Source organism: Phascolarctos cinereus, unplaced genomic scaffold (genome assembly GCF_003287225.1).
Source record: "Phascolarctos cinereus isolate Bilbo 61053 unplaced genomic scaffold, phaCin_HiC Scaffold_2;HRSCAF=192, whole genome shotgun sequence".
NCBI lineage: Eukaryota > Metazoa > Chordata > Mammalia > Diprotodontia > Phascolarctidae > Phascolarctos > Phascolarctos cinereus.
In genome coordinates, this window is record NW_027555625.1 from 285,626,073 (window position 1) to 285,649,940 (window position 23,868).

Consider the following 23,868-nt stretch of genomic DNA (forward strand, 5'->3'; position numbering starts at 1 on the left):
TTTGCAAAAAACGAAGGGGTTGGCTTAGAGGGCCTCTAAATTCACTTTCAGATCTAAATGTAAAGATCTATGACCTCAGGAAGATGGAAAGGGCCACTGCCGCGCCGTTGAGGCTGCCACCTCGCCTCCCCGCCAGGAGAGGGAGACACAGTTGGGCCTTGATATACTCAGAGCGGCGCGGCTCGGTTCCCGCCTGAAGGGAGAGCGCAAGTAAACCTTCCTCTGATTGGGTCTCTGTGCTCCTGGCTACTCTCCAACCAGAGGCCGGTGGGTTTACGTCACGGCGTCCCAGGGTGCAGCCCGCGGAAATTTGAAATGGCTGAAGGGTTGGTGACGGCTGAGGGTCTGGGGACTGCGGAGCCCGGGTTACCCGGGGAGCCTGCGGACGTGAAGCACGGTGCGCACCCCCCGGCCCCGGGGCGGCCGCGGTGGGCCTGGCGGGCGGGCGGGCAGGGGCCGCGGCTGTCGTCCTCCCCCGGCACTTCCTCTTTCGGCTCGGCCGGGACCAGCGGCTCCCTCCTCTGCGGGGCGGCGCGTCCTCGGCCCGGGGGCCCCGCCGGAGGGAGCCTGGCGGCGTCGGGGCAGGAAGGGCCCTGGGGAGGCGGGACACGCCCAGGCGAGATCTGCGTGGGTCGCGTTTTCTCATCCCGTCTGTCTGTGTGACTCGGTGCAGTCACTTGACCTCTCTGGGCCTTATTTCATTTCTTTGAGGGGTTAGACTGTGGCTGACTTCCTGCCTGGAGGCTTGGGGGTGCCCCGGGCCCCCCGAGGCCAGGCCTGGGGAAAGCAATCCGGGAGGTTTATTTTGAGGAAGAAGACTGGGGGGCGGGGCGAGGGTGGCCGTACAGCTGTTACCTAGCCTGTCCTGTGCTTTTGGGGAGGGGTAGAAGTAGGAGCAAAGGGAGGGGCCAATTTAGGCTTGACGTTAGGAAAAATTCTAGTTCCGGTCGCTGGAGATGTTGAAGTCCTCTGTTTGGTCGTGTGTCAGATGTTGTAGAGGCGGTTAGTGTTCAGGTTCAGGACAGACTTCACTGAGGTCCTTCCTCACTCAGATTCTGTGAAGTGCCCGAGGCCTGTCCAGCTGGAGAGGAGAGAGGGCAAAGTTTGGGCTGCATGGCTGCCATTCAGTGAAATGGAACAAATATAGCATGTTTTTGTGCAAATGCAAGCTTAGTTAATGCTTATTGAATTGAATGACAACTATGGTTCATTCCTGGCTAATCCTCAAAGATTTAAAACGGGTAGCATGCTTGTAATTAGCCTTTGAAAACCCAGTTACCTCTACCAGTCCCAGCATTAGAGGACAATGATTTCGATAGCTAATTGCCAGTAAGAATAGCTAACATTTTTGTAGTGCTTCAAGGTTTGCAAAGCTCTTTTCAAAAACTGCCTTATTTGATCCTCACTGCATACCTAGGAGGTAGGTGCTAATAAATCTTGAGCATTTAATGCTCTAGGTTCAGACAGATATCACCTGTGAGCACTGGCCCTGTTGCGGTGTAAGAGGTTGAGAGGTTGTGACCCCTCAAAGACTGGAGTACAGGATGGGTCGTCTGGAATGAATTCATAGACTCAAGCATTCTTTAATTCAAGGTGGCAAAGATTTATTGTTACGCTTTTCAGTGGGCAAGGATTCTTAAAGGATCCTGCGAGAGACTGAGAATGCAGCTAGGGTTTATGTGGAAAAGAGCATGAGAAAGAAATGCCAGGCACACTGATGAGGTAATCCAAAGGTGCAGGTGTCTTTGGGGGCTATGGATGGGAAAGTACAGGGAATATACCAGACAGGGAGGCAGATGACAGAGGTATGGATCTTTGGAGTCTGGCAGCAGGCAGAGTCCTTGGGCTGGCCAAGGACAAAACTCCTTGGGCTGGGCAAGGCACCCCTCTCCCTCTGTCTTGATGAGAGAATGTTCTGCAACAAGGGAAAGCTTTCTCACAAGACAGGAACTACTAAGGAATTGGGAGGCTTCCAGAGACATGATCTGAGGGCTGGGGCCTGAGCAGCCCAGCTCTGTGTAGCTGTACCAGGGAGAGAGATCAGGGTCGTGCTGAGGCCCATGCATGAATAACTGCTAGGCACAGTGTCCTTGGGCTGGGGAGAAACTGTCAGGGATAGTGTTTCTGAGGCTAGGGAGAAATTGGGGTACGAGTAAAAGCACCAAAGCACCCCATCAGCCCTACCACTCCAGTCTCCTAAGTCATGGCGGGCGGTGGGGGGGGAAGGGTTGGTCCTGGTTTGATTGAGAAAGTGCACTGATCCAGTCATGAATCCTTGAAATATTAAAGTATTATACTGTAAGATGGAGGGTGATCTAGGACCAAGTTTCATGAGAGAGCAGTAGACTTGCTTCTGACTTTGAACAAATTTCCTTCCTTCTTTGGGCTTCATTTTCTTTACCTGTAATGTAAATGGATTGGATTTGGACCTTTCCAACTCTGATCTGTAACCTGGGTTGAATTGTTGACAATAGGCAAGTCACTAATTTATGAGTTTGAGAGTAGATTTTTTTTTCTACTCATTTTGCCAAAGTCTTTTCCTTTGTCTTTATTGCATCTTAACCCTATAAGATATGTATCTCTGTACACATTGTATCCCCTCCATGTAGAAAATAAGTTCCTTGAGGGTGGGGTTGTATTCTTTTTGTCTTGGTATCCTTCAGTACTGTGCCCCTAGTAGTTATTAATAAATATTTCTTAAGTTGAATTAAATCTCAACTACCTTCTTTGTCAAATAGAAAATTGAATACTTTTTCTACAGGGAGCCTTCCCCAACCCCTTTTAATTCCAGTGCCTTTGATCTGTTAATTATTTCTTATTTATCCTAATTATAGCTTGCTTGCATATATTTATTTGCGTGTTGTCTCCCCAAATAGATTGTAAGCTCTTTAAGGGCAAAGACTATCTTTTGCCTCTTTTTGTATCCCAAGCACTTAGCGCAGTGCCTGGCACATAGCAGGTGCTTAATAAATATTTATTGATTGATTGATTGTTTTGAGGAAAGCCCTTCCATATAAATCTGAGTTATTACCTTTCACACATAGTTCTTATGAAGAAAGTACTTTGTAAAATGTTAAGGACTATATAAGTGAGTTATTGCTATTATTTTGTCACCTTATGGCTTCTCTAGTTTCAACCCAGTCAGTATTTTCATTCCTGAAATGTAGGTCCCCATTGCATTGTAAGCCTCCATTGTTGTACTGTGTACTTAGCTAAGTAAAGCTAAGTGCAGGCCACCGGGCACTCCCAAGACTTGGAGTAGAAAGAGTTTAGGAAAGCAAGAGCAGTGAGAGTTAAGAGAAGTGAGTGCTACCAATATTTAGTGCATACTAGTATTAACTGGCTTTGAAACAATAATACTGCTCCTGTCAATCTTAAATCCATCTGTCGACTGCAACCATAAACACTGATGATGATCAGTTGTTTTCAGTCATGTCGGATACTTTGTTAGCCCATTTGGGGTTTTGACAGATACTGGAGGGGTTTGCCATTTTCTTCCCCAGTTCATTCTACAGATGAGGAACTGAGGCAAACAGGTTAAGTGACTTGCCCAAGGTCACACAGCTAGTTAGTGTCTGAGGCCAGATTTGAACTCAGGAAGATGAGTCTTCCTGATTCCAGTCCTGGCACTCTATCTGCTGTGCCATGTAACTTCCTCTAAACATTGGCCCATAATACTAAATGGATCCTGTTATAACATGATATGTTATTGTATAGAATAGTGTTTGGGAGACAGGTAAAACTTGGGAAGTCAGCATGGAAAGATAAATCTTGCATTGTTACTCAGCTATTAAGAGTAGAAGCAGAGAGGTAAGCTACAGAAACTACGATGCATAGTAAATGTTTGATATAATTATATGACTGTTCATATTCTTATCATTGAGGGCCAGCTAATAGAGGGTTTTTTTGGACAATTTTCTTTAAAGTGCTAAGGTCTCCAGCGAGGAGGAATCCCATAGCCTACATAAGATGAAAGTAAACCTTTTTTTTAGTAAAGGTTGTTTTATCACTGTATATTGAATGAACACTGTGAGCTTGAAGTTGTGTTAGAAAAAAAGAAGAGCTTCTCAGTTCTGTAACAGTGCCAGTCTGTAGAGAGGAAGAGTCATAAATCACCCTTTTCCCTATTCCCCAGCAAATTTATAGTATTGTCATGAGGGAAATACCATATGACTATAAAATGTTGAGTAAATGAAAAGTGCTAAATCATGGTAAAGAATTAGAGGTGTATTCTTTGGAGGAAAGTCAGGAAAGCATCTTTTGATGTAAACATCTAAACTTGAAAAAAGCTCTTAGGATTTTGAAGTAGAACTTTTAGTTTAATATGTTTTCAGATTTGCTTAGATAAACTATAGTCCCATCTGACAAGGAGAGAGGTAAATAAACTGATACCTGAACACCCATTTGTGCTTCTCTGTTGTTCTAATGAGTAAGTATTTTAATTTTTGTGTAATTGAAAAGCATTGGAAGTGTTTAGGAAGTTGAATGTTCTTCTTTTTATTCTTTTAGACTTATTCCAAGATGAAGATACATTCAGTGATTATGGCAGGCATGATAAGCCAGGGACCATTTTGCAAAAGTCTGTGCCAGAAGGGAATGTATCTTTTCCAGACATTTTCCAAACAAATCAGCTTTTGTTCTATGAGCGATTCAGAGCCTATCAAGATTATATTCTAGGTAAGTATTCACTTTGCATGTAAGATGGGCTTTCTTGCTTCTTATATTTTCAATGTCTTTGTAATTTGGTGGGAATATGGTATCTTTTTACTGCACTGCTGTACCCTAGAACCTGCTGTTGGAATTACTGTGTAAGTAGAGCCTCTGTTTCTGAGATAGGGAATGGAATCTTGGGGAAGCAATACAAACTCTAAACCTCAATTTCCTCATCTGTAATATGAGGATGATAATATTTTTACTGCTTCAAAGAGTAGTTACTACAAAGAAATATGTGTTATGGTTAATGCATTTGAGAAGTCTTGCCAATCTGACTGCAGTGTCATATTGAGAATAGAGCACGCACATCGAATGGTTGGGTGGACAGTAGCTTCCTTCTGCTTTATGTAGTAAAATTCTTATTTCAAGTATTTAATTTGTTTGTAGCTGACTGCAAGGCTTCCGAGGTAAGGGAATTCACAGCTGAGTACTTGGAGAAGGTCCTTGAACCATCTGGATGGCAGGCAATCTGGCGCACTAATGTGTTCGAGGTGCTGGTTGAGGTAAATTTAATTCAGTTCTTAAGACATTTGTCTCTAGCTAAAAGCACTTTGCTTCAGACTGTTATAGCCAAAGTACTTATTTTTAATTAAAGTTTATGAGCTGATTGAAAATAGCATGTTTTCCACATCTAATTGCTATGGTGGATAAAGCAAGCAAATTTGAAAAGCAACTGAAGGAAAGCTATTTGGGAATCTCAGTAGTTTAAGTTTCAATGCCCTCCTGATAAGGGGAAGTTGACTACAGATCTACGAAGTGTAGGTATCCTGAACTCATTTTAAAAAGAAGGCCTAGTTATAAAGTCAACAGCAGTGTCAATTAATTTTTTGTAGCCTTAATTGTAGCACATTAAATAGCTCAAACCAAATAGGCAATACAAGACAGTCCATTTTTTGCTTAACAAATCTGTAGTTGTATGGTTAATCTCTTGGTAATGTGCCCCATTGCAAGAAGTAAAACAATCTTATTTTTCAACTGACTGGGTCTTTCCCATTAAATCTGCACTCTAATTACAGCTGTGAATTTTCTTAGTGTTTGTTAACTGGACCACAAAAAACCCTGCTAAACTGTAATGTTAAACCAACAAATGTGAATACAAGTAACTATACTACAACTCTTTCAGAAACAGTGTCATTTACTGCAGTGCTTATGGATAAGACAGTGAATCATAGATGTCGCTTGTGAATTTTTGATCTTAACTCTGGATTTCTGTATTAATTTGGAATGAAGTTCACACAGAAATTTTTATTAGGATAATTCTTTGAGAATCTTCTGGAATAATTTTTTAATCTTTGAGATCAATATTTTACAAAAATATTTCATATTTGATCAAGACATCTTTATTTTTTCTCCCTCAGTTCACATGGGAGCGAGAATACTTTCTGTTGTCTGATGATATCTTGGTATAGATTGACTTTAAAGTAGAGTATCTATTCTACCCAGATTATTAATCAATGAATTATTTACCTTAAAAGATTCATGATTACATCAGTGTGGTGCTCCCTCAGAATTGTAATAGAGAATTTTATGGGTTACTTTGGCCAAAAAAATTGCAATCAATTGGTAATTAGTGAACCTTTCTCATCTTAACTGTGCTGGTGCTTGGATGATAATTTGTTCCTGGGCCAATATCTGAAGCAGTTCCTGCTTGATAGAACTTTAGGTGCTTGTGCCCTGAGAGCATAACTTTCCAAAACTTGATGTTATCTCCATACCATGATGATGCATTGAAGTAGGGCTTTATTGGAGTCATTTCCTTCCATGCAGTGAAAAAAGATTCTAGACAGATGAGAGTACATATTTATTTTCAGAATTTGATTTTTTTAAATTCTGAAATTCAACACAAAAAGAACATTTCCACAAAAAACACAAAAAAGAGTAAAACAGAGGATTCTATATGACACTATGAACCTCTGTTACACTGCTTACTTTTTATTTTAAAAAAGTTTGCAATAAATTCCCCTTAAAACTGTCCTTTAGATGAGAATTTTTAAAGGAAGATCATTCAGAAAAATAGCCGTAAGTTGAAGAATTGTATTTGGGGTGAAGAAAAACTAACAAGATTTTTCTCGCGTAGTGATTACTTTGCCATGTTCTCTCAATGTAATTTTTTCCTTTACCACTTGGTACTGAAGAGGTTGCTTTCCATGAAATTTGAAAGTTTCAGAAGACTTCAAGGGTCTTAAAGGTCCTTTGATTATTGGTATAGGACTGAACTGTGACATTCTTAAATACATTCTTCCTGTTGAAATTCTGCAGTATTAAAAGGGATGACATTCACAGTAAACTTGTGAATTTAGGAAGATGCCTACATTTTTGAAGTCAAATGTGGATATTTGTGATTTAACTTTAGAGTCTTAGTGTAACTTTGGTCTGTTCTGTGTTGTTTAAGCAATACACTAATAGGGAACCAGTGGAGTTTATTGAGTAAAGGAATAACATGGTCAGACCTGCACTTTAGGAAAATCATTTTGGCATTTGTGCAGAATAGATTGCGGAGAGGAGAGACTTGAGGAAGGGAGATCAGTAAGGAGTTGACTCCTCTTTATATATGTTAAAGTTTATGTATTTTTTGATTCAGTTTATAAATAGTATTTTTTACCTCTGAATTATTAAATTTTTAGTAATTTTTTTGTCTTAAAATGAAACAGAAAACCTACCTACACACTCTTCCAAAGAATTTTATAGATTGAATTGGAAGAGATGTTGGAGGTCATCTACACTAAACCATAACTGAACTGGAATCTTGACATCATCCCTTAGAAGTGATCTTCCAGCCTCCTTACAAGCCCCCCCCCCGCCTCCTGGGGGCAGGCAGAAGAGTTCTAATTTCTCTTTCACATGATAGCCCATCAAGTACCTGAAGACAGACAGCTATTATTTCCATTCCCCCCAATCTTTTTTTTTTTTTGGTTAAACATCTTTAATGCCTTCGTTTGCTCTTCATATGGTGTGGTCACTGGTTCCACTGCCATCCTGGTTGCCTTCTTCTAGATGTTCTCCAGGTGTCAGTGTAGATCCTAAAATGTGGCATGCAGAACTAAATGTAGTATTCCAGATGTGGACTGATTGAAGCAGCATGCGGTGGGACTGCCATGTCTCTTAATGCAGCCTAAGATCAAATTAGCTTCTTTGGCTTATGTGGAATACTGTTGACTCATTTTGAGTTTGTAGCCCATTGAAAACAAACCTCATGAGCTTTTTCCTCATGAACTGTTATCTAGCTGTGCCTCTTCCGTCTTTCATTTGGGAGGTTTTTTTTTTTTAACTGAAGTGTTTGACTTTGTATTTATTCCTATTAAATGGCATCTTACATTTGATCCGTTGTTCTAGACTGATCTTTTTTTTTTGGTGAGGCAATTGGGGTTAAGTGACTTGCTCAGTATCACACAGCTAGTAAGTGTCATCTGAGACCGGATTTGAACTCAGGTCCTCTTGACTCCAGGGCTGGTGCTCTATTCACTGTGCCACCTAGCTGCCCCTTAGACTGATCTTTTGAGATCCTTACTCTATCCTCTAGTGCATTTAGCTGTCCTTCCTAGCTTAGTGTTACTTGCACACTTGATAAGAATGCTTTCTTATCAAATTGTCATATTATTTTAAATTTCAGGTCACAAATGTGGATTTTTCTTCTCTGAAAGCAGAAGTGAAGCTTACTCGCCCTTACCTTTGTGAATCTCGAGTTAGTACCTTTACTTTGGAATGCATGAAAGAATTGTTGGAACTGAAAGAAAATCGGTTGCCTCTTCAAGAACTGTGGGTGGTGTTTGATGCTTCAGGCGAGTTTGACCAGACAGCACTTGCAGTTGAACATGTCAGGTAAGAAGAGAAATGTATAAAAGTGATCTTGTACCCAGAAATGTTGGATGAAATTGAAGTAATGAAGACCCCCAAACCAAGCTGTCAGACCAGTTATTATGTCTTTATTTTAAAATGCTTAAAGGTAGAAGATTTTTCTTTAAATGTATGCTTGCAGAAGCAGTTATAGAAAGGACTTTTCTTTAGTGTGGTGAATTTTTGTAGGAGCTGGGTTATTTGGAAATTGTTATTAGAGAATTTTTAAGGTTCTGGGAAGCTGGGGCTTATAGGCAATATCTGTGAATTTAAGGGAAAATAAATATTATATGTTCTGAGAGAGTCCCAAGACTGAAGAACTGACTTTTAGCAAGATGATAGAGAATGATATGTGCTAGAAAAACTTGTCCTGATTTTTCCACGTGTCTTCCATTTTCTTTTTTACCAGTTTCTGGGCTAATGCTGATTAAAAAAAATCCTCTGTGCTCCTTCCTGTATTTTTTCAGGGAAAATTCAATCAGTACTTTTTGGCATAATTGATTTCAGCTTTGCATGGTTACTGTTAACTTATTTCTGTACTTCAAATGAGATTAAAACTGTATCAGAACCTATTTGTATTGACTTGTATTTTTCTGAGTTTTTGAAAAAACTGTAAAATAGGATCACTTATATCTCAAATCTCATTTGCTTTGTACAGCTGAAGTTTTTGTATCTTTAACTGATTAATTCAGGAGAGTGATTGGATGTTCCATTTCATTAAAAAAGGCTTAAATTTTTAAAAAAAAGTATTAATTTGTTTATTCAAGGATAGAGTACATTGTCTTCTTAATTTTTATCTAGAAAATGGAAAATAGTCCCCATGTGATTAATAAACTACCCATTTCCATTATTATACTTTAAGAATTGGGTCCAGGTTTTATAGATTGAAAGTCTTCCTTCTCGTCATCTTCTTCAGCCCCAGTTTGTAAGTAACGTTTCTGACAGTGTACAAAAGCATTTAGCACAAAATACCATCAGTGATTCTGTGCTAAGTATGGTAATTTTTTTGGTAGCACTTTATGGTTACAAAATACTGTACCTCATATTGTCTTAGCTCAGTTGATCCTCTGACTTATTCAAGATCATATGGTTGCTATGTGGGAAAGCTGGGTCTTGTTATTCCAACTTTCTTACTCTTTTCACTGTAATGTATATTGCCTCTCCATGTCCAAAGAACTGTGTTCAGCGTTGTTAGAAAAGTGAAGTAGTCATCCTGGTTTTACCAGAATTTCTATTAAATAATGGAAACAGTTTGAGGTAAAGGAAAACTGCTTGCATTTTAAGGAAATTATGAATAATGGAGAAACTCTTTGGATTTGTGGGTCTCTCAAAAGCAAGTTAGAAGAATCCAATCAAAATATTCATGTTTGCTTTATCAATAAGGTTTTCGTTATCAGATGAACTTTTTGGGGAAAGTTATGACTATTTCAAGATTTTTCTTTGTCATAATTTTACACAAGGAGAAGTTAGTATACATTAAGTTATTTGGGATATTTAGGGGCATTATAATTTTCTTCCATGAGCTGTTGTTCACTTGTTTGTGTTTAGGTTTTTAGATACAACAAGATATTGTTAGGCACCTCATTTCTTTGACCAGACCATGTCATCACATGATAATTAATTTCAGTTAAGATGACACAGATCTGGCATTTAGAATTTCCTGGTTATGAATCTTCTGAAAATTAATGTGTACAGTAGATCTAAAGGGAAATTTAGGATTTTTTCTGATGTAGAACATATGAATCTGTGCACAGATAGATACACCCATGTATACCCATGTGTGTGTGTGTGTGTGTGTGTGTGTGTGTGTGTGTGTATGTCATATACACACTTAAGCATATGGTAGGGGATATAGAACTGGCCTTGTAACTGTGAAGACCTGGTTTCCAGTCCTGCTTGTGACATGTACTGGCTGTGTGACCTTGGGCCAGTCACTTATTGACATCTTATTGTTCTAGGCAACTCTCTAAGATTATGAGTTGCAGAGAAGGTACCAACCTGTATTGGTAGGAGTTTCCTTATTCAGGAGTTCCCTATGCCAGTGAACTCATGAATTCAGTCCTTAAGCCCGCAGTCATCCCGACTTTGAATTGATAATACTTATTGTAATCCTAAGCATTTGACAGCCAAGGGCTAATTGTAGTGTTGTCTTGCTTTAACTTTTCATGTGTATCTGTGTTCTGCCTCCCCAAGTAGTTAATTGTTCAGTTGTTTTCAGTTGTGTCTGACTCTTGGTGACCTCATTAGGGGTCTTCTTGGCAAAGGTACTGGAATGATTTGCCATTTCCTTCTCCAGCTCATTTTACAGATGAGGAAACTAAGGCAAACAGGGTCACACAGCTAGTAAATGTCTGAGGTCAGATTTAAACTCAGGAAGATGAGTCTTCCTGACTTCAGGTCTGGGGCACTATGTACTGTACCACCTAGCTGCCCTAGTTAATTGGGTTTTTTTTTAATATAGTTTTTAGGCAATTGGGGTTAAGTGACTTGCCCAGGGTCACACAGGTAGTATCAAGTGTTTGGTCTGAGGCTGGATTTGAAGTCAGGCCCTCCTGATTTCAGGGCCGGTGCTCTATCCACTGCGCCACCTAGCTGCCCGTAGTTAATTGTTACCTTGAGGGAAAGAACCATATTATAATGCTCTTTGTATTTATTATAGTGTCTTGCTTATTGTAGATGCTTATTAATATTTTTTTGGGGGGGAAAAAAAGAAACTGAAAGAATCAGTGATTCTGGAAAAACTCCAGAAGTAGGTAGAAGGAATGTTTATGCCTTGTGTAATTCATGATTCTGAGTTTTTATTAGGAGATGAGAGAATGTTTTATATTGTTTGGGATACTCCTATAGCTGGCATAACTGCTTTGATTTATTTGCAAGTTCAGTTTTTGTTCTGAAGAAATTTTTATATTCTGAGCTAATGACTGAATTTTTAATGTGTATATATATGTATACATATGCATTTGTATGTACTTTTTTTTTAGGTTTTTCTACCAGAATATTTGGAGGAGTTGGGATGAAGAGGAGGAGGATGAATATGATTATTTTGTCAGATGTGTTGAACCTCGATTGCGTTTGTAAGTTATGTGTCAACTGTTTTCAAGGTGGCTTATTTCATTGTGCCTGCAATGGTGATGAGTGCTTTTAGCTAGATTTTATTTTTATTAAATTGTATAACACTAGGGCTCGTACAGAAGCAGGATCATTTGCTAAGGCCAAACCTGCCTGCTAGTCACTTGAGAGTACCACCTGGTAAAGTGGTGGAGGTGGGTCCTTGATTCAGAGCTTACGTAAGTTTAAGAAATTATACTAAACTGAAAAAAACTCATGTCACCAAAAAAATTTATCTAAATAACGTCATTCAGTGGAAAGGGTGCTGGTTTGGAGTTTGAAGGCTTGAGGTCAAACTTTGGTTCTGTCATTTACTTGATGGGAAGCTTAAGGCAAGTCACATAACCTCTCTGGTCCTCAGTTTCCTATATGCACAATGAGACATTGCTCAGGTCTCTTCTAACTCTGAATCTATACTCCTATGAATCTCACTCTTTAAAAAAAATTTGAAGTGGTGAAAAAAATTTATTAATCACAGAATTTGAGAATTGGAAGTAACCTCAGCATCTTTCTAGTTCCAATACCTACCCCAAAGGAATCCCCATTATAAGTCGTCAATAAGCATTGATTAAGCTGTACTGTATACCAGGCTCTGTACTGAGCTCTGAAAATACAAATGCAAACAAAAAGAGACGTAGTAACTATCTTCCAGGAGCTTACATTCTAACGTAGGAAGACAACACATAAAAGGAATCTGAAAAGGAAAGACAGGGAGAAGGTGCGCAAGGCAGAGAAAGTTCATAGAGTCAGGGATAGGTAGAGCCTGGAGAGGAATGAAGACATGACTAGCCTGGGCACTTTACTTTAGATTGGAATTCTTGGAGTAACCATCCAGTAAGGGGAAAGGGGCCGCAGGGATAGTGGATTTCTAGAGTGTGATGGTCAGAGTCTAGTGAACTTCCAGGCTGAGAAAGCTGTTGTGCCGTGATAGAATCAGAAGTGGGGCATGGAGAGGAAGGAAGACAACTGGCTTGGTCACTGTCCTTAAAATGGAGATTTAGAAGTAACTCTTTGGAAGAAGGAACCATGGGGAGGGGAGTAAGCTGGATGAGAAGGCTCCTATGATGTGTGGGAGAAAGTCTGGAGAGTCAAGACTGAACCCCGAGGGAAATGAAGCTCTCTATATAGCTAAATCTACAACAGATTTAGGTTAACAGTAATATTGAAAAATAGCCAAAATTACTTGAATTATAGAATATTTGTCAATGATTTAGATTTAGTCTAAGTTCAGATGGTAGCACAAAGTAGGCTAACAAAATATTGTCAGGATAATTTATGAAGTAGAAATCCTTGGATTTGTTAAAATGACTATAAGAATTAATATTACACAATTAATAACCAATTAACACTGGTTGTGAATGTGGGCTTACAAATGCTTAAATATTATTTTATTAAGTAGGCTAAATAATGCCCCAATTATACCATTTACATGATTTGCTTTGCAAACCCTTTTTAAAGGGAAACTTGTTCAAATCATCCCATCCTCAGACCTTTAACTAGCTCTGACCCAGGGCAAATCACCTAACCTCTATATGCCTTTGTTCTTTCCTCAGCTATAAAATGTGGATAATAATATAGCACCTGCCTCTCTGGCTTGTTGTCAGGATAAAATAATATTTGTAAAGTGTTCTGCAAACCTTAAAGCGTTATAGAAATGCTAGCTATTATTCATATATCATTCAAAGATAAACATATCTTGCTATTGTTTTATGGTCTGTTATTGAATTCTAAAACATTAAGATACAGGGAGGTCTGAATTAACAAAGTTTGGGATTACTTACAAACTACACATTTTTCTGTACAACTGACCCCCCCCCCCCAATTATTTCCTTAAAGGTCTAAAACAAATTTTTCACTAAATAGATTGTTCTGTACTACTTTAGGATTGCTAGTCTTCGGTAGTACATGATTTTGAGCTTTCCACTAGATGGTGCTACAAAACCAGATAACTTTTCTTGCACTTGGGAAGGATGACTTACGCAGTGTTGAAATGTGAATAAAACTAGGACTTGTACTCCAGAAAATATTGTTGAAGGTGACTTTTTCTGTGGAAGGTGATTTGATTGTAAATGTCAATACACTAACCCTGTCAATTTTAATAGAGCCTTAATCGCCCAAGGAAGGGCCTGTTGATCTAATTAGCCAAAAATCCCAACAACAATAAAAAAAAAGAAAGATAAGAGAAAGACTTTAGTAATAGTTCTTTTAGGCTTATTGTAATGTATAATTTAATTTTTTTCACAAATCAGCTGAGATTTTTATTATCTCCTTTCCCTCTTATTTTCTAAGATGCATGCTTGGCAATAAAATGCCAGAATTGTAGTCAGCCAGACAATTCTTGAGGCATAATATAATTTCTCTTAAAGAATAATGATTTATTTTAACTTAAATGAAATATAATGATAGTTGAATGCTATTTATACCTGGAGAATTTCATCTTTACTTTTAAAAATGTATTCAGATTTGACAGTCTTATATGGCTAGACAAGAATAAATGATTTATGCACATTTTACAGAGCACCAGCAGATGATAAAGCAGAAAGGAAGAACTGTTTTCAAGAGTTGAGAAGAATCTTTGATTTTGATAAGTCTTGAATACTATTATACATAAGAACATTCTTTAAGAAAGTCTCAGATGAGAGTGGAGCTGGAATTAGGTAGCACTCAAAGGAAACAAAACTACACCATCTTGGTTTTGCAGTACACAGTAGATATTGTTTATTTCCTATTCAAAACATCATGCTTTAAAGCTTGGTGGTCTGAGTTACACAGATCATTTTTTTCCTTGTCCATCCAAATTAGACATCCATATTCTGGGAGATTCAGTATAAAGAATTAAAAAGATGGATTGGCTTAGATGTCTATTCTTGGATTCTAACTTTAATTTTTCACAACTTTTTAAACTTTTGGCTGAATAACTAATGTTTTGTTTCTCCAATTTCTCTTTGCAAAGTAGATTTTTATAATGGCTTTAAATATTCATACATTAATCAATACAGATAAAATGCTTTCCTTTCAAGATTTATCTGATGCATTTATTTGAAAAGATATGGGTTAATTTTATGTTCATTTAAAATACCATTTGTTTTCATCATCATTTGATGTTAATTTGTTTAGGATTTAGATTCTGATTTTTTTCCTCCATATTATCCAGAAAATGTCTTTTGTAATTTGATATTCATACAAAGTTTTTTTTTTAAATTAAAACCACACCTCTGATTTCATAGGTGTAGGGGAACTCCTAATGCAGAACTTTATTTACTAATGCAGATCAGTACTTTCTCTGCAATTTGAAGAATTTTAGAGTTTCGTTTGGGACACAGAGGTTAAATGACTTGCCTAGGGTCACACAGCCAAATTCTGGCAGAAGTGCAACTTGAACCCAGGTTTTTCTAACTCTGATGATAAAACTATTATCCTGAAACTGTTTTGATGACATTCTTTTTCTTTAGATGGTAATGATTTTACATCTTCTTTAAAAGTCATTAGTTTGAACTCTAGTGTATATCCATAAATTGTCTTGACCTAAAAAGAGGTAAAATTTTCTAGTTCTGTTTGTAATACTTTTGAGTAGGTAGCTAAGCAAATAGCATAAGTATAATAAAGTAGATTTATGGGATTGTCCAGCTAAAACCATCTATTGTTCTTCTTTTATAGTATTTCTTTAATTTAGTGATGATTTTCTACTTAGAATCCCAAAAGTTTAAATTTTCTAAATTGTTTAGTCATTTTCCTAAGTGAAGATTCAGCATAATTAGGTATAGTACTGCTTAAAGGCAAAAAGAAGACTTGAATTTCTTGTAATTTCCTGATGTGTTACAATCATGGTATTGTTTTGTATTTTAGACCCCTGGCAAACACATTTCTGAAGTATTGAGTTCCTTTTTCCCCCTTTTCTTGAGACTTTGCTCTTCTCTTATTTTGCATCCTTTTGTTCACATTTATATATTATTAGTCATTTTTCCAGTTCTACGTATGAGAAAAGAAAGGTTACTTTCTTTTTTTTTTTTTTCTGGTGAGGCGATGGGGTTAAGTGACTTGCCCGGGGTCACATAGCTATTGAGTATCATGTGTCTGAGGCTGGATTTGAACTCAAGTCCTCCTGACTCCAGGGTCAGTGCTCTATCAACTACACCATCTAGCTGCCCCTAGAAAGGTTACTTTTTAAACTATAACTTACCAATAGTGTAAGGTGAAGGAGTGTTATCTTTTCCTAATGGACTTAGAGAAGTACCCTGGCCTGAGGGGAAAAAATTAAACCAACCTTTCAAAATACTTAATAAACTTAAAATGATCTTCCTTTCTCACCTGACTTCTGGTAGGTGGTCTTTCACGTACAGTGGTTTTATTTAGCATTAGAATACATTTGAGGGTGTGCAATATTAAAACAAGCCTCTTTCTATCTATATCTTTAGGGAAGGCCTATCCAGTCCTCTAAAGGCAGTGATTTTAACTATGTTTTTAAACTTCTAGGCATTATGACATACTTGAAGAACGGGTCCCTTCAGGGCTCATTATTGACTACCGCAATCTACTGTCTGAGTGTGAAGAAGTTTATAGGAAATTTTTAAATTTGAGGAGCAGTATATCAAATGGTGGCTCAGATACTGAGTTGGAAAATGTTTCCATGGCGGAAGGGTTAAGGCTGTATTCCGAAATAGAACAGCTGAAACAGAAGTTAAAACTCATTGAGAACCCTCTTCTAAGGTAGTGTATTACTTTTTAGAATGATAATGTTCACCACATGGCTCTTGTTGAGAATTGACAGATGTATTTGGTACGTTTAAGATACGTGTTTGGTTATCAGAAGCACACTGGCATTCAAGCAAAAGGAGTTCGTCCAACTGGTAGAAAGATCACCCATGTTGTATCAACTTCCATGATGGCTAGTCTCCTGCACTCTCTGCTCAGGGACAAGCTTTATCAGGAGTCTCATGAAGAAATGGAAATTCAGGTATGTTCAAGTAGATAAAATAATTCAGATTTCTAAAAACCTATTGATAATTTCCTAGAACTAGTGACCTATACATAATAGGTTTGTAATGTTTATTGAACAAATTAAAAACAAACAAGGAGATGAAGAGAATATGTTGGCAAAATTGTACGTTCTTTCATCATCAGTGGCCATTTACTTGTGTTTGGTGCCATATATATATAAAATATGTGTTAATTATATATTATGATTTTCCAAGTTGATATTTGAAACTACCTGCAATAACTTTTTCATGTTGCTTTGAGTTTTCTTCTTTTTCAGTTTCATAATGATCCACTTTCAGCTATAAATGCTTGCTATGAAGGGGACATTGTCATTATTTGTCCAGGTCATTATGTGGTAAATGGCATGTTTTCCATTGCTGATTCCATTGAATTAGAAGGTATGTATAAAAGATCATTCAACCAATTGACATGCTATTGCATGCTTAAGAGAAATCAATTACTACCCTGGTTAGGCTTCAAGAATATAAATTTAGTGTTTATATGATTTCTGTGAAAGTTTCTGGGTGAGTTGTCTTGAAACCTATCTTGGGCTTAAAGTTGGAATTTGAGTAGTTTATTGTTTATGGTCCCATATTTTTGTGGTGTATTTGTCTTTTGGAAATACATTTGCAGACACAAGATGCAAAAATAGAAAAAATTTTTTGAAGAAACACCCCAGACATTTTCTAGGCAAATTGTATATGTTGAGATTTCATTTTTAGAATTTATATTTGAAGTAGTTTTAAACTTAGTGGGTTTTTTTGGTGTTCTGGATTGTTCTTCTTTCATACATATTGCAGGCATTCTGTTGTAAATTCAACTTATTTTCATGAGAGAAAGATGGTATCATGTTTTGGGAGCTGGCATAAACCAAACTATTGTTTTTAGTTTAATTCTTTAAAAGCTTGGTGACATATTACAAAATCTCTACTTTGTATCTTGACTGATGTGTTTTTTTTTTTTTAAATTAACATTGAAAGAGCCCATTTAAAAAAATAACAACTTAGTAGCATTCAGTCTTAACATACATTTGGAGTGACTTCTAAATTTGGGTTATTTTACAATCCTTTATCTTTGTCCAGCATATTTCCATAATGTGTCAAATATATATGCTCCTGTTCCACTATTTACCAAAACAACTTCAAGTTAGCAATAAAATTTGAAATGCAAGAAACCATATATCATTTTGGGGCTTTTGCAGCTGTTCACAAACTGCTTAAGCTGTGTTCTTTATCTTTATCTTGTCAAAACTTCTTAATGGAAGGAAGGCTGGGAGTTTAATTTCCTGCTGTTCACCACTACATCATCTTATCCCCCTTTTTATTTTATGTGTATAATTTTCATTCTCTTCCTCCTTTCCTACATTTGATTTATAGTGATGTATATGTATAAATAACACATCTGCAAAATAAATCACTGCAATAAAAACACTTTTTTCTTTAACATAGTGAAAATAATATTGGTATCATGGATTGTGTGGTGGATGAGAGGATTTCTTGAATTGGTGAGGAAATTATAGCATAATTGCTAGAGCATTATAAATACCTATATAGAATCCAAATAAAACCTTTTAGGGAATGACTGTTGGTAGTTATGACGAGAAAAGAATGTAGATATACTAACAGTGGGCATTTTTCGAAATTTGTAGTCTATGTGACTTGTTTCTTTGATATGAGTAAATAGAAATTGTAAGTACTAAAGTTTTGCATTCTGCTAGCAAGAAATTGAATATCCATTGGTTTATACACTAAGTTCTTCATTTAACAGAATGTAAACTCCCTGAGAGCAAGGATTGTTTCATTTTTTCATCTTTGTATTTCCAGCACCTAACACAGGCCTGGCACATAGTAAATGCTTAACAAATGCTTATCGATTAATTTTTAATGTATAAATCTGATTGTATTATTCCCTTATAGCCTTCACGAATTCTCTGTTATAGGTAGGATAAAATATGAACTACTAAGGCTGGCATTCAAAACTCGACATATTTTGGTTCCAGCCTGCCTTTCCAGTCTTCTGTCATACTAAGCCACTTTGAGAATTCTATGTTCTAGCCAGATAGAATGACTAGCTCTTTCCTGACTTTGTCCTGCCCTCTTCAGCCTCCATAAATTTGCTCTCACCATATCCTTGTGTTTGGAGTAAATTCATTTCACATCTTTCCCTCCCTTTTTTGAAATCTTTAATTTTTCTTCAAGGTATAGCTCAAACTACCTTTTCTATGAACCTGTCCTATTCCCGTCCCCCCTTCCTTCATCTCTCCTCAGAATTAGATGTAATCTATTTTTCCTGAGTCTCTTATGTCTTACTGATCTCCTATCCACTTAATGCATCCTAAATTGCATGATTATTTGCATGTGTCATTTTTTCTGGGCAGCTAGGTGGTGCAGTGGATAGGGTCTAGATGCAGGAGTGGGGAACCTGCAGCCTTGAGGCCATGTGTGGCCTGCTAGGTCCCTGGGTGCAGCCTTTTGACTGAGTCCAAGTTTTACAGAACAGATCTTTTTATTAAGGGGATTTGTTCTGTGAAGTTTGGATTCAGTCAAAGGTTATTTTACAATCCTTTATCTTTGTCCAGTCAAAGGGCCACACTTGCTGACCTAGAGGGTCAGCCTTGAGGCTGCAGTTTCCCCGCCCCTGTTCTAGATTCAGGAAGCCTCATCTTCATGAGTTCAAATCTTGTCTCAGACATTTACTAGCTGTGTGACCTTGGGCAAATCATTTAACCCTGTTTGCCTTAATTTGCTCATCTGTAAAATGAGCTGGAGAAGGAAATGGCAAACCACTCCAGCATCTTTGCCAAGAAAATCTCAAATGGGATCACGGAGTTGGACATGACTGAACGACAACAACATTCTTCCTACTAGACTATGAGGCCCTTGAGGCCCTGGGCTATATAATTTTTCATCTTTGTTTCCTTAGCACATTGGCATGTATGTAGTTGATACTTAATGTTTGTTGAATTCAGACAATGCAAGGTATGGAGAAAAGCATACTCTCTTCCCTCATATTTTATCTCATAAAAAATTATTTGTACTCATACACAGATCTGTGTCTTATCTGGGGTCTGGGTAGTGAGCAGTGTGTTCTTCAGGTACCTCAGGAAGAGCTGGCCAGCTGGGGTGTCTGTGCAGAGTGGTCTGATTCAGAGTGCACTCAGATTGTTGCCCTCCCAGGCTGAGCCCTACAGGCTTCTGAGCCTCAGTTCAGGGTCAGAGCAGCACAGCTGTAAGGTCCGGGGTCCTTGGCTAGACCCTGCCTCTGGATCCCATTCGCCTGTCCCTGCTGTGCACATTTTCACATTCTAGGCTTCCCTAGATCTTGGCTCAGTCCTATTTTGTGAGCTGGAAAACTTCTCTGCTTTGTGCGTAGGGCCTAGGCTGCTGTCTGGACCTGTTCCCTATTGCCTGCATGCCTCTGGCTGTGGGGAACTGAGCTGGCAAAATGCTCTTACTATAATTTCTTGGATTCCTTTATCATTTTTCAGCCTGGTGTTTTTTTTTTCCTAATCCTTGTTGGAGTAGTTTAGAGAGATTTGAGCTGTTCCACTTCCACATACCCCACCATACTGAAGGATGGCTCCTCCTTTTTGTCTTTACATCATGGTAATTTCCTCTCCCTCCTCAGCCCAGACTGAACCCTATCTGGTGACAAAAACGATCAGATTAAAACATCTCCTGTAGAAATGTTCTCTTGTAGTCTCTTTCCAGTCTGTGCTCTGAGGTTCGAGGTATGTTTTATTATCTCTTCCTCAGGACCATCACTGGTTTTTGTATTACTCAGTATGTAGTTTCCTCTTCATGATCTTGTCATTTACGTTGTTGTAGTCATTATCTATTTTCTTTAAGCTCTGCTTATTTTGCTTTAGTTCATATGAATATTCCACATTTCTCGGAATTTCTCATGTTCCTCATTTCATACAGCATAGTAATATTCCATTGCATTCATATAAACATAGCTCTTTTCTCATTCAGCTATAACTCAATTGTTGGGCACCCACTTTGCTTCCAGTTCTTTTTTACTTCAAAGAATGCTCTTGTGAATGTGTTCCGGTATATATTGGATCTTTATTTCTGTCTTTGTCTTCCTTGGGGTATATGCTTAGGATTGGGATTGCTGGATCCAAGGGCATGCATAGTTAGTTGTTAGTTTTCTTGCATGTTCCAAACTGATACCAGAATGATGAAGCCACTCTGACAGCTGCTGTTACAGGTGCCTTGCTCCAGCCTCTCCAGCATTGACTCTTCCTATCACTTTCATTTTTTGTCAGTTTTCTTGGAATGAGGTGAAAACTCAGAGTTTCGAAATTTGCATGAATCATACTACTAGTGATTTGCAGTATGCTTTCATATTCCTGCTTATAATTTGCCAGTCTTCCTTTGAAATATTGTTTATCTATTGGGGAATGGCTCTTGGTGTTATTTGTTCTACTACCCCAAATATTTTGGATATCAGGCTTTTTATTAATAATTGGTGCAAATATTTTCCGCTGAGTTTTCTATTTTCTTCTAAATCTATTTAAATTTATTTCAGTTGTTCAAAAGCCTTTACATTTTATGTAGTCAAAATTGTCTGTTTTATCCTTTGATAATTCTGCTCTTGACTTGTTTGGATCTGCTTTGAGATGGAAAAAAAATACTAGTACCACGTACTGAACATCTTTTTTCCATAGTAGACCATTCAAAGGCCCTGGTACGTTTTCTGTTTTTTGACTGAGGCTCATGGAAATCTTAGTCATAAAACTTTTAGCTATGTAACAAGGCAGGAAAGAAAAGATTTTAAATATTTTAAAACTGAATAGTTGGATTATGACCTTAATGGAATGTGCTAATTTTTCTTTTCTGTTGTGGACATTATTCTTTATTGAGTGCCATAACCACTGAAAATGTTGTGTCCATGTATTATGCTTTTTTTTCGTGTAGAATGGAATTAGAAGATGTTCTTTTGATAACTTTTTTCAGGATTTTGAAGGTGAAACGTGCAGCATAGTGCCTTGCATATAGTAGATGTTCAATAATGAAGGGAGGTTGGTTTTTTTTTTTGACAATGAACTATATGGTTCTTATTAAAATGAATTGATTTGATTTAATAGTTTGGGAGGTTCAGGTTTGCCTTTTTAACCTAATTTAGACTGATAACTATATCCTTTTGATTCAATTTTGTACATTTAAGATTTATAGCAATTTTGTGACCAGGTTTGTTAGTGACAGTGATCATTTCTGATCCTGTTTCTAACAAAGATTCAGACTGATGTGGCTGACAGTCTCATTGAGTAGTTTGGGGAAAATGTTGATACCATTAGGTGTCTAAAGGGAAACTTTACAGTGAAGAATCAGTGGACTGTATCAATTCTTTGCCCAAATTAAATTCTTTTTTTCTAAATTCCTAGTGGACTGGTTTTATAACTATGATTTGGAGTCCAGTGAATCACAACAACACATCTTCCAGATTGAGTTTATATTTTTTCTAATTCACCTTAACTTTTTTCTTTTCTTCATAGGATATGGTCTGCCAGATGACATTGTGATAGAAAAGAGGGGAAAAGGAGACAATTTTGTAGATTGTACAGGCGCCAATGTTAAAATCTCAAATGTGAAATTTGTTCAGCATGATGCTGTGGAAGGAATCTTGAGTAAGTATCTGAATCTGTTGAACTTTTAACCTTTGAAGGAAAACTTGGTGTTTCTTTATCAGAGTTAACTAGTAAAACAAACCCATAAGTTCTCATCACCTTTTAGTGAATGGATGGACCGATTATTTTTGTATTTAGAGATAGGAAGATAGGAAACTTCCCAAAAAGTGTTTGAAAAATAGTTCTTAATAAATTGCTTTTGTATATTTGTATATTTGGCCAAGATTTCTTTAATACACTTTTAAAATTCTAATACTTGTAGTCTGTTTCTTTATCTTAGATTTAGCTCTAACCTTAAACAAGGACCACAAGCTGCCATGTGACTTGCCTCACATGTTCTATAGCCTGTTTGTAAAACTTGTGGCTTGCTTCTTTATCCATGATATTCTACAAGAAATGTTAACATATCCACTAATGAAAATTCAAAAACTATTTTGTCCTTTTATGGCCATGAAAGTCACTCTGTGAGTTGTATCTCCATGTTAGAGAACAAATAAAAGCATTGTCATTTACCCAGGTGATAATGTTAGAATTGTGTTGTGTGAAGCATTGCTACCATTAATTTACAATTAGTTTTGAGGATTTACCTTGTGGAGACTTTAATTGGAAGCCCTCTAAAAATATCTAGTTTATATGTTAATGTTAGAAAAGGCAAGATAAATTCTAATGTATCTAACACTAGATGAGCATTTCCATCACAGGCATTCACCGTGGCAAAACCACATTGGAAAACTGTGTGTTGCAATGTGAGACTACAGGAGTAACGGTTCGAACATCAGCAGAATTACTAATGAAAAATTCTGATTTGTATGGGGCCAAGGTACGGTACACAACACTGTTTACTTATTACAATGCACCTTAGATCATTATTTTTAACAAACCAACAAAACCAAATTAGAAAAGTTAAATAATCTTATTGAGCATTTTTGAAGTACAGGGGGAAGGAAAAATAAACCCCAAAGTTGAGGAAGTTAACTTGAAGAGAAATTTAGTCTTTTAAAATAATGTTTCTTAGTTAACTAGCTCTTATTAGCCAAATATCAAACTTTCAAAGTTATTGAATTTTTATTTTCCTTCATGATGTCTCACACTTGGTTCTCTTCTAGGTGGTTGGTTAGTGTAATTCATTTATGTCAATTTGATAAGATCAAGTTTGCCTATTTGATCTCCATACAGCCTAGTTTTGTTCTATCACATGGTCCGCAGGCTATGTAATTACTTCTAGGCTGACATTTGCCAGAAGTCAAAAGGGGCAAGAGTGAATGGCTTGGCATAAGGGGTTACTACTAGTAGAAAAATAGCCTGATGTGATGGTCATAGTGCCTTGTGCAGTGCCTGCTATAGTTACTGCTCAGTAAATGGTAACTTCACATTTGTATGTAGCACATTACAGTTTACAAAGCCCTTTTCTCAAAGCAGCCCTATGAGATTTTGGTAGTAAAAGTATTACTAAACCCATTAAATTTTCTTTTCGGTTATCAGGCATTTATTTTTTTTCTCCTTTCTACCTCCTCCATCACTAAAAGGAAAGAAAGAAAAATAGAATTCTTGTGTCATATAAACATGGTCAAGCAAAGCAAATTCCCACTTTGGCTATGTCAAAA

The 23,868-nt window shown here is 37.3% G+C and overlaps 1 protein-coding gene across 1 annotated transcript in view; it reads left to right on the plus strand.

The window, feature by feature from the left end:
* The first annotated feature begins 273 nt into the window (after positions 1–273).
* Positions 274–23,868, plus strand: part of SHCBP1 (SHC binding and spindle associated 1) — a 34,492-nt gene continuing 10,897 nt past the window's right edge. Inside the window, exons 1-10 of the mRNA XM_020985087.2 lie at positions 274–397; positions 4,510–4,677; positions 5,101–5,216; positions 8,324–8,532; positions 11,529–11,621; positions 16,129–16,362; positions 16,444–16,609; positions 16,910–17,030; positions 22,133–22,264; positions 22,966–23,084. Of these exons, the coding sequence (XP_020840746.1) occupies positions 316–397; positions 4,510–4,677; positions 5,101–5,216; positions 8,324–8,532; positions 11,529–11,621; positions 16,129–16,362; positions 16,444–16,609; positions 16,910–17,030; positions 22,133–22,264; positions 22,966–23,084 (1,440 nt within the window). The 5' untranslated portion in view covers positions 274–315. The remainder of the gene's footprint in view (positions 398–4,509; positions 4,678–5,100; positions 5,217–8,323; positions 8,533–11,528; positions 11,622–16,128; positions 16,363–16,443; positions 16,610–16,909; positions 17,031–22,132; positions 22,265–22,965; positions 23,085–23,868) is intronic.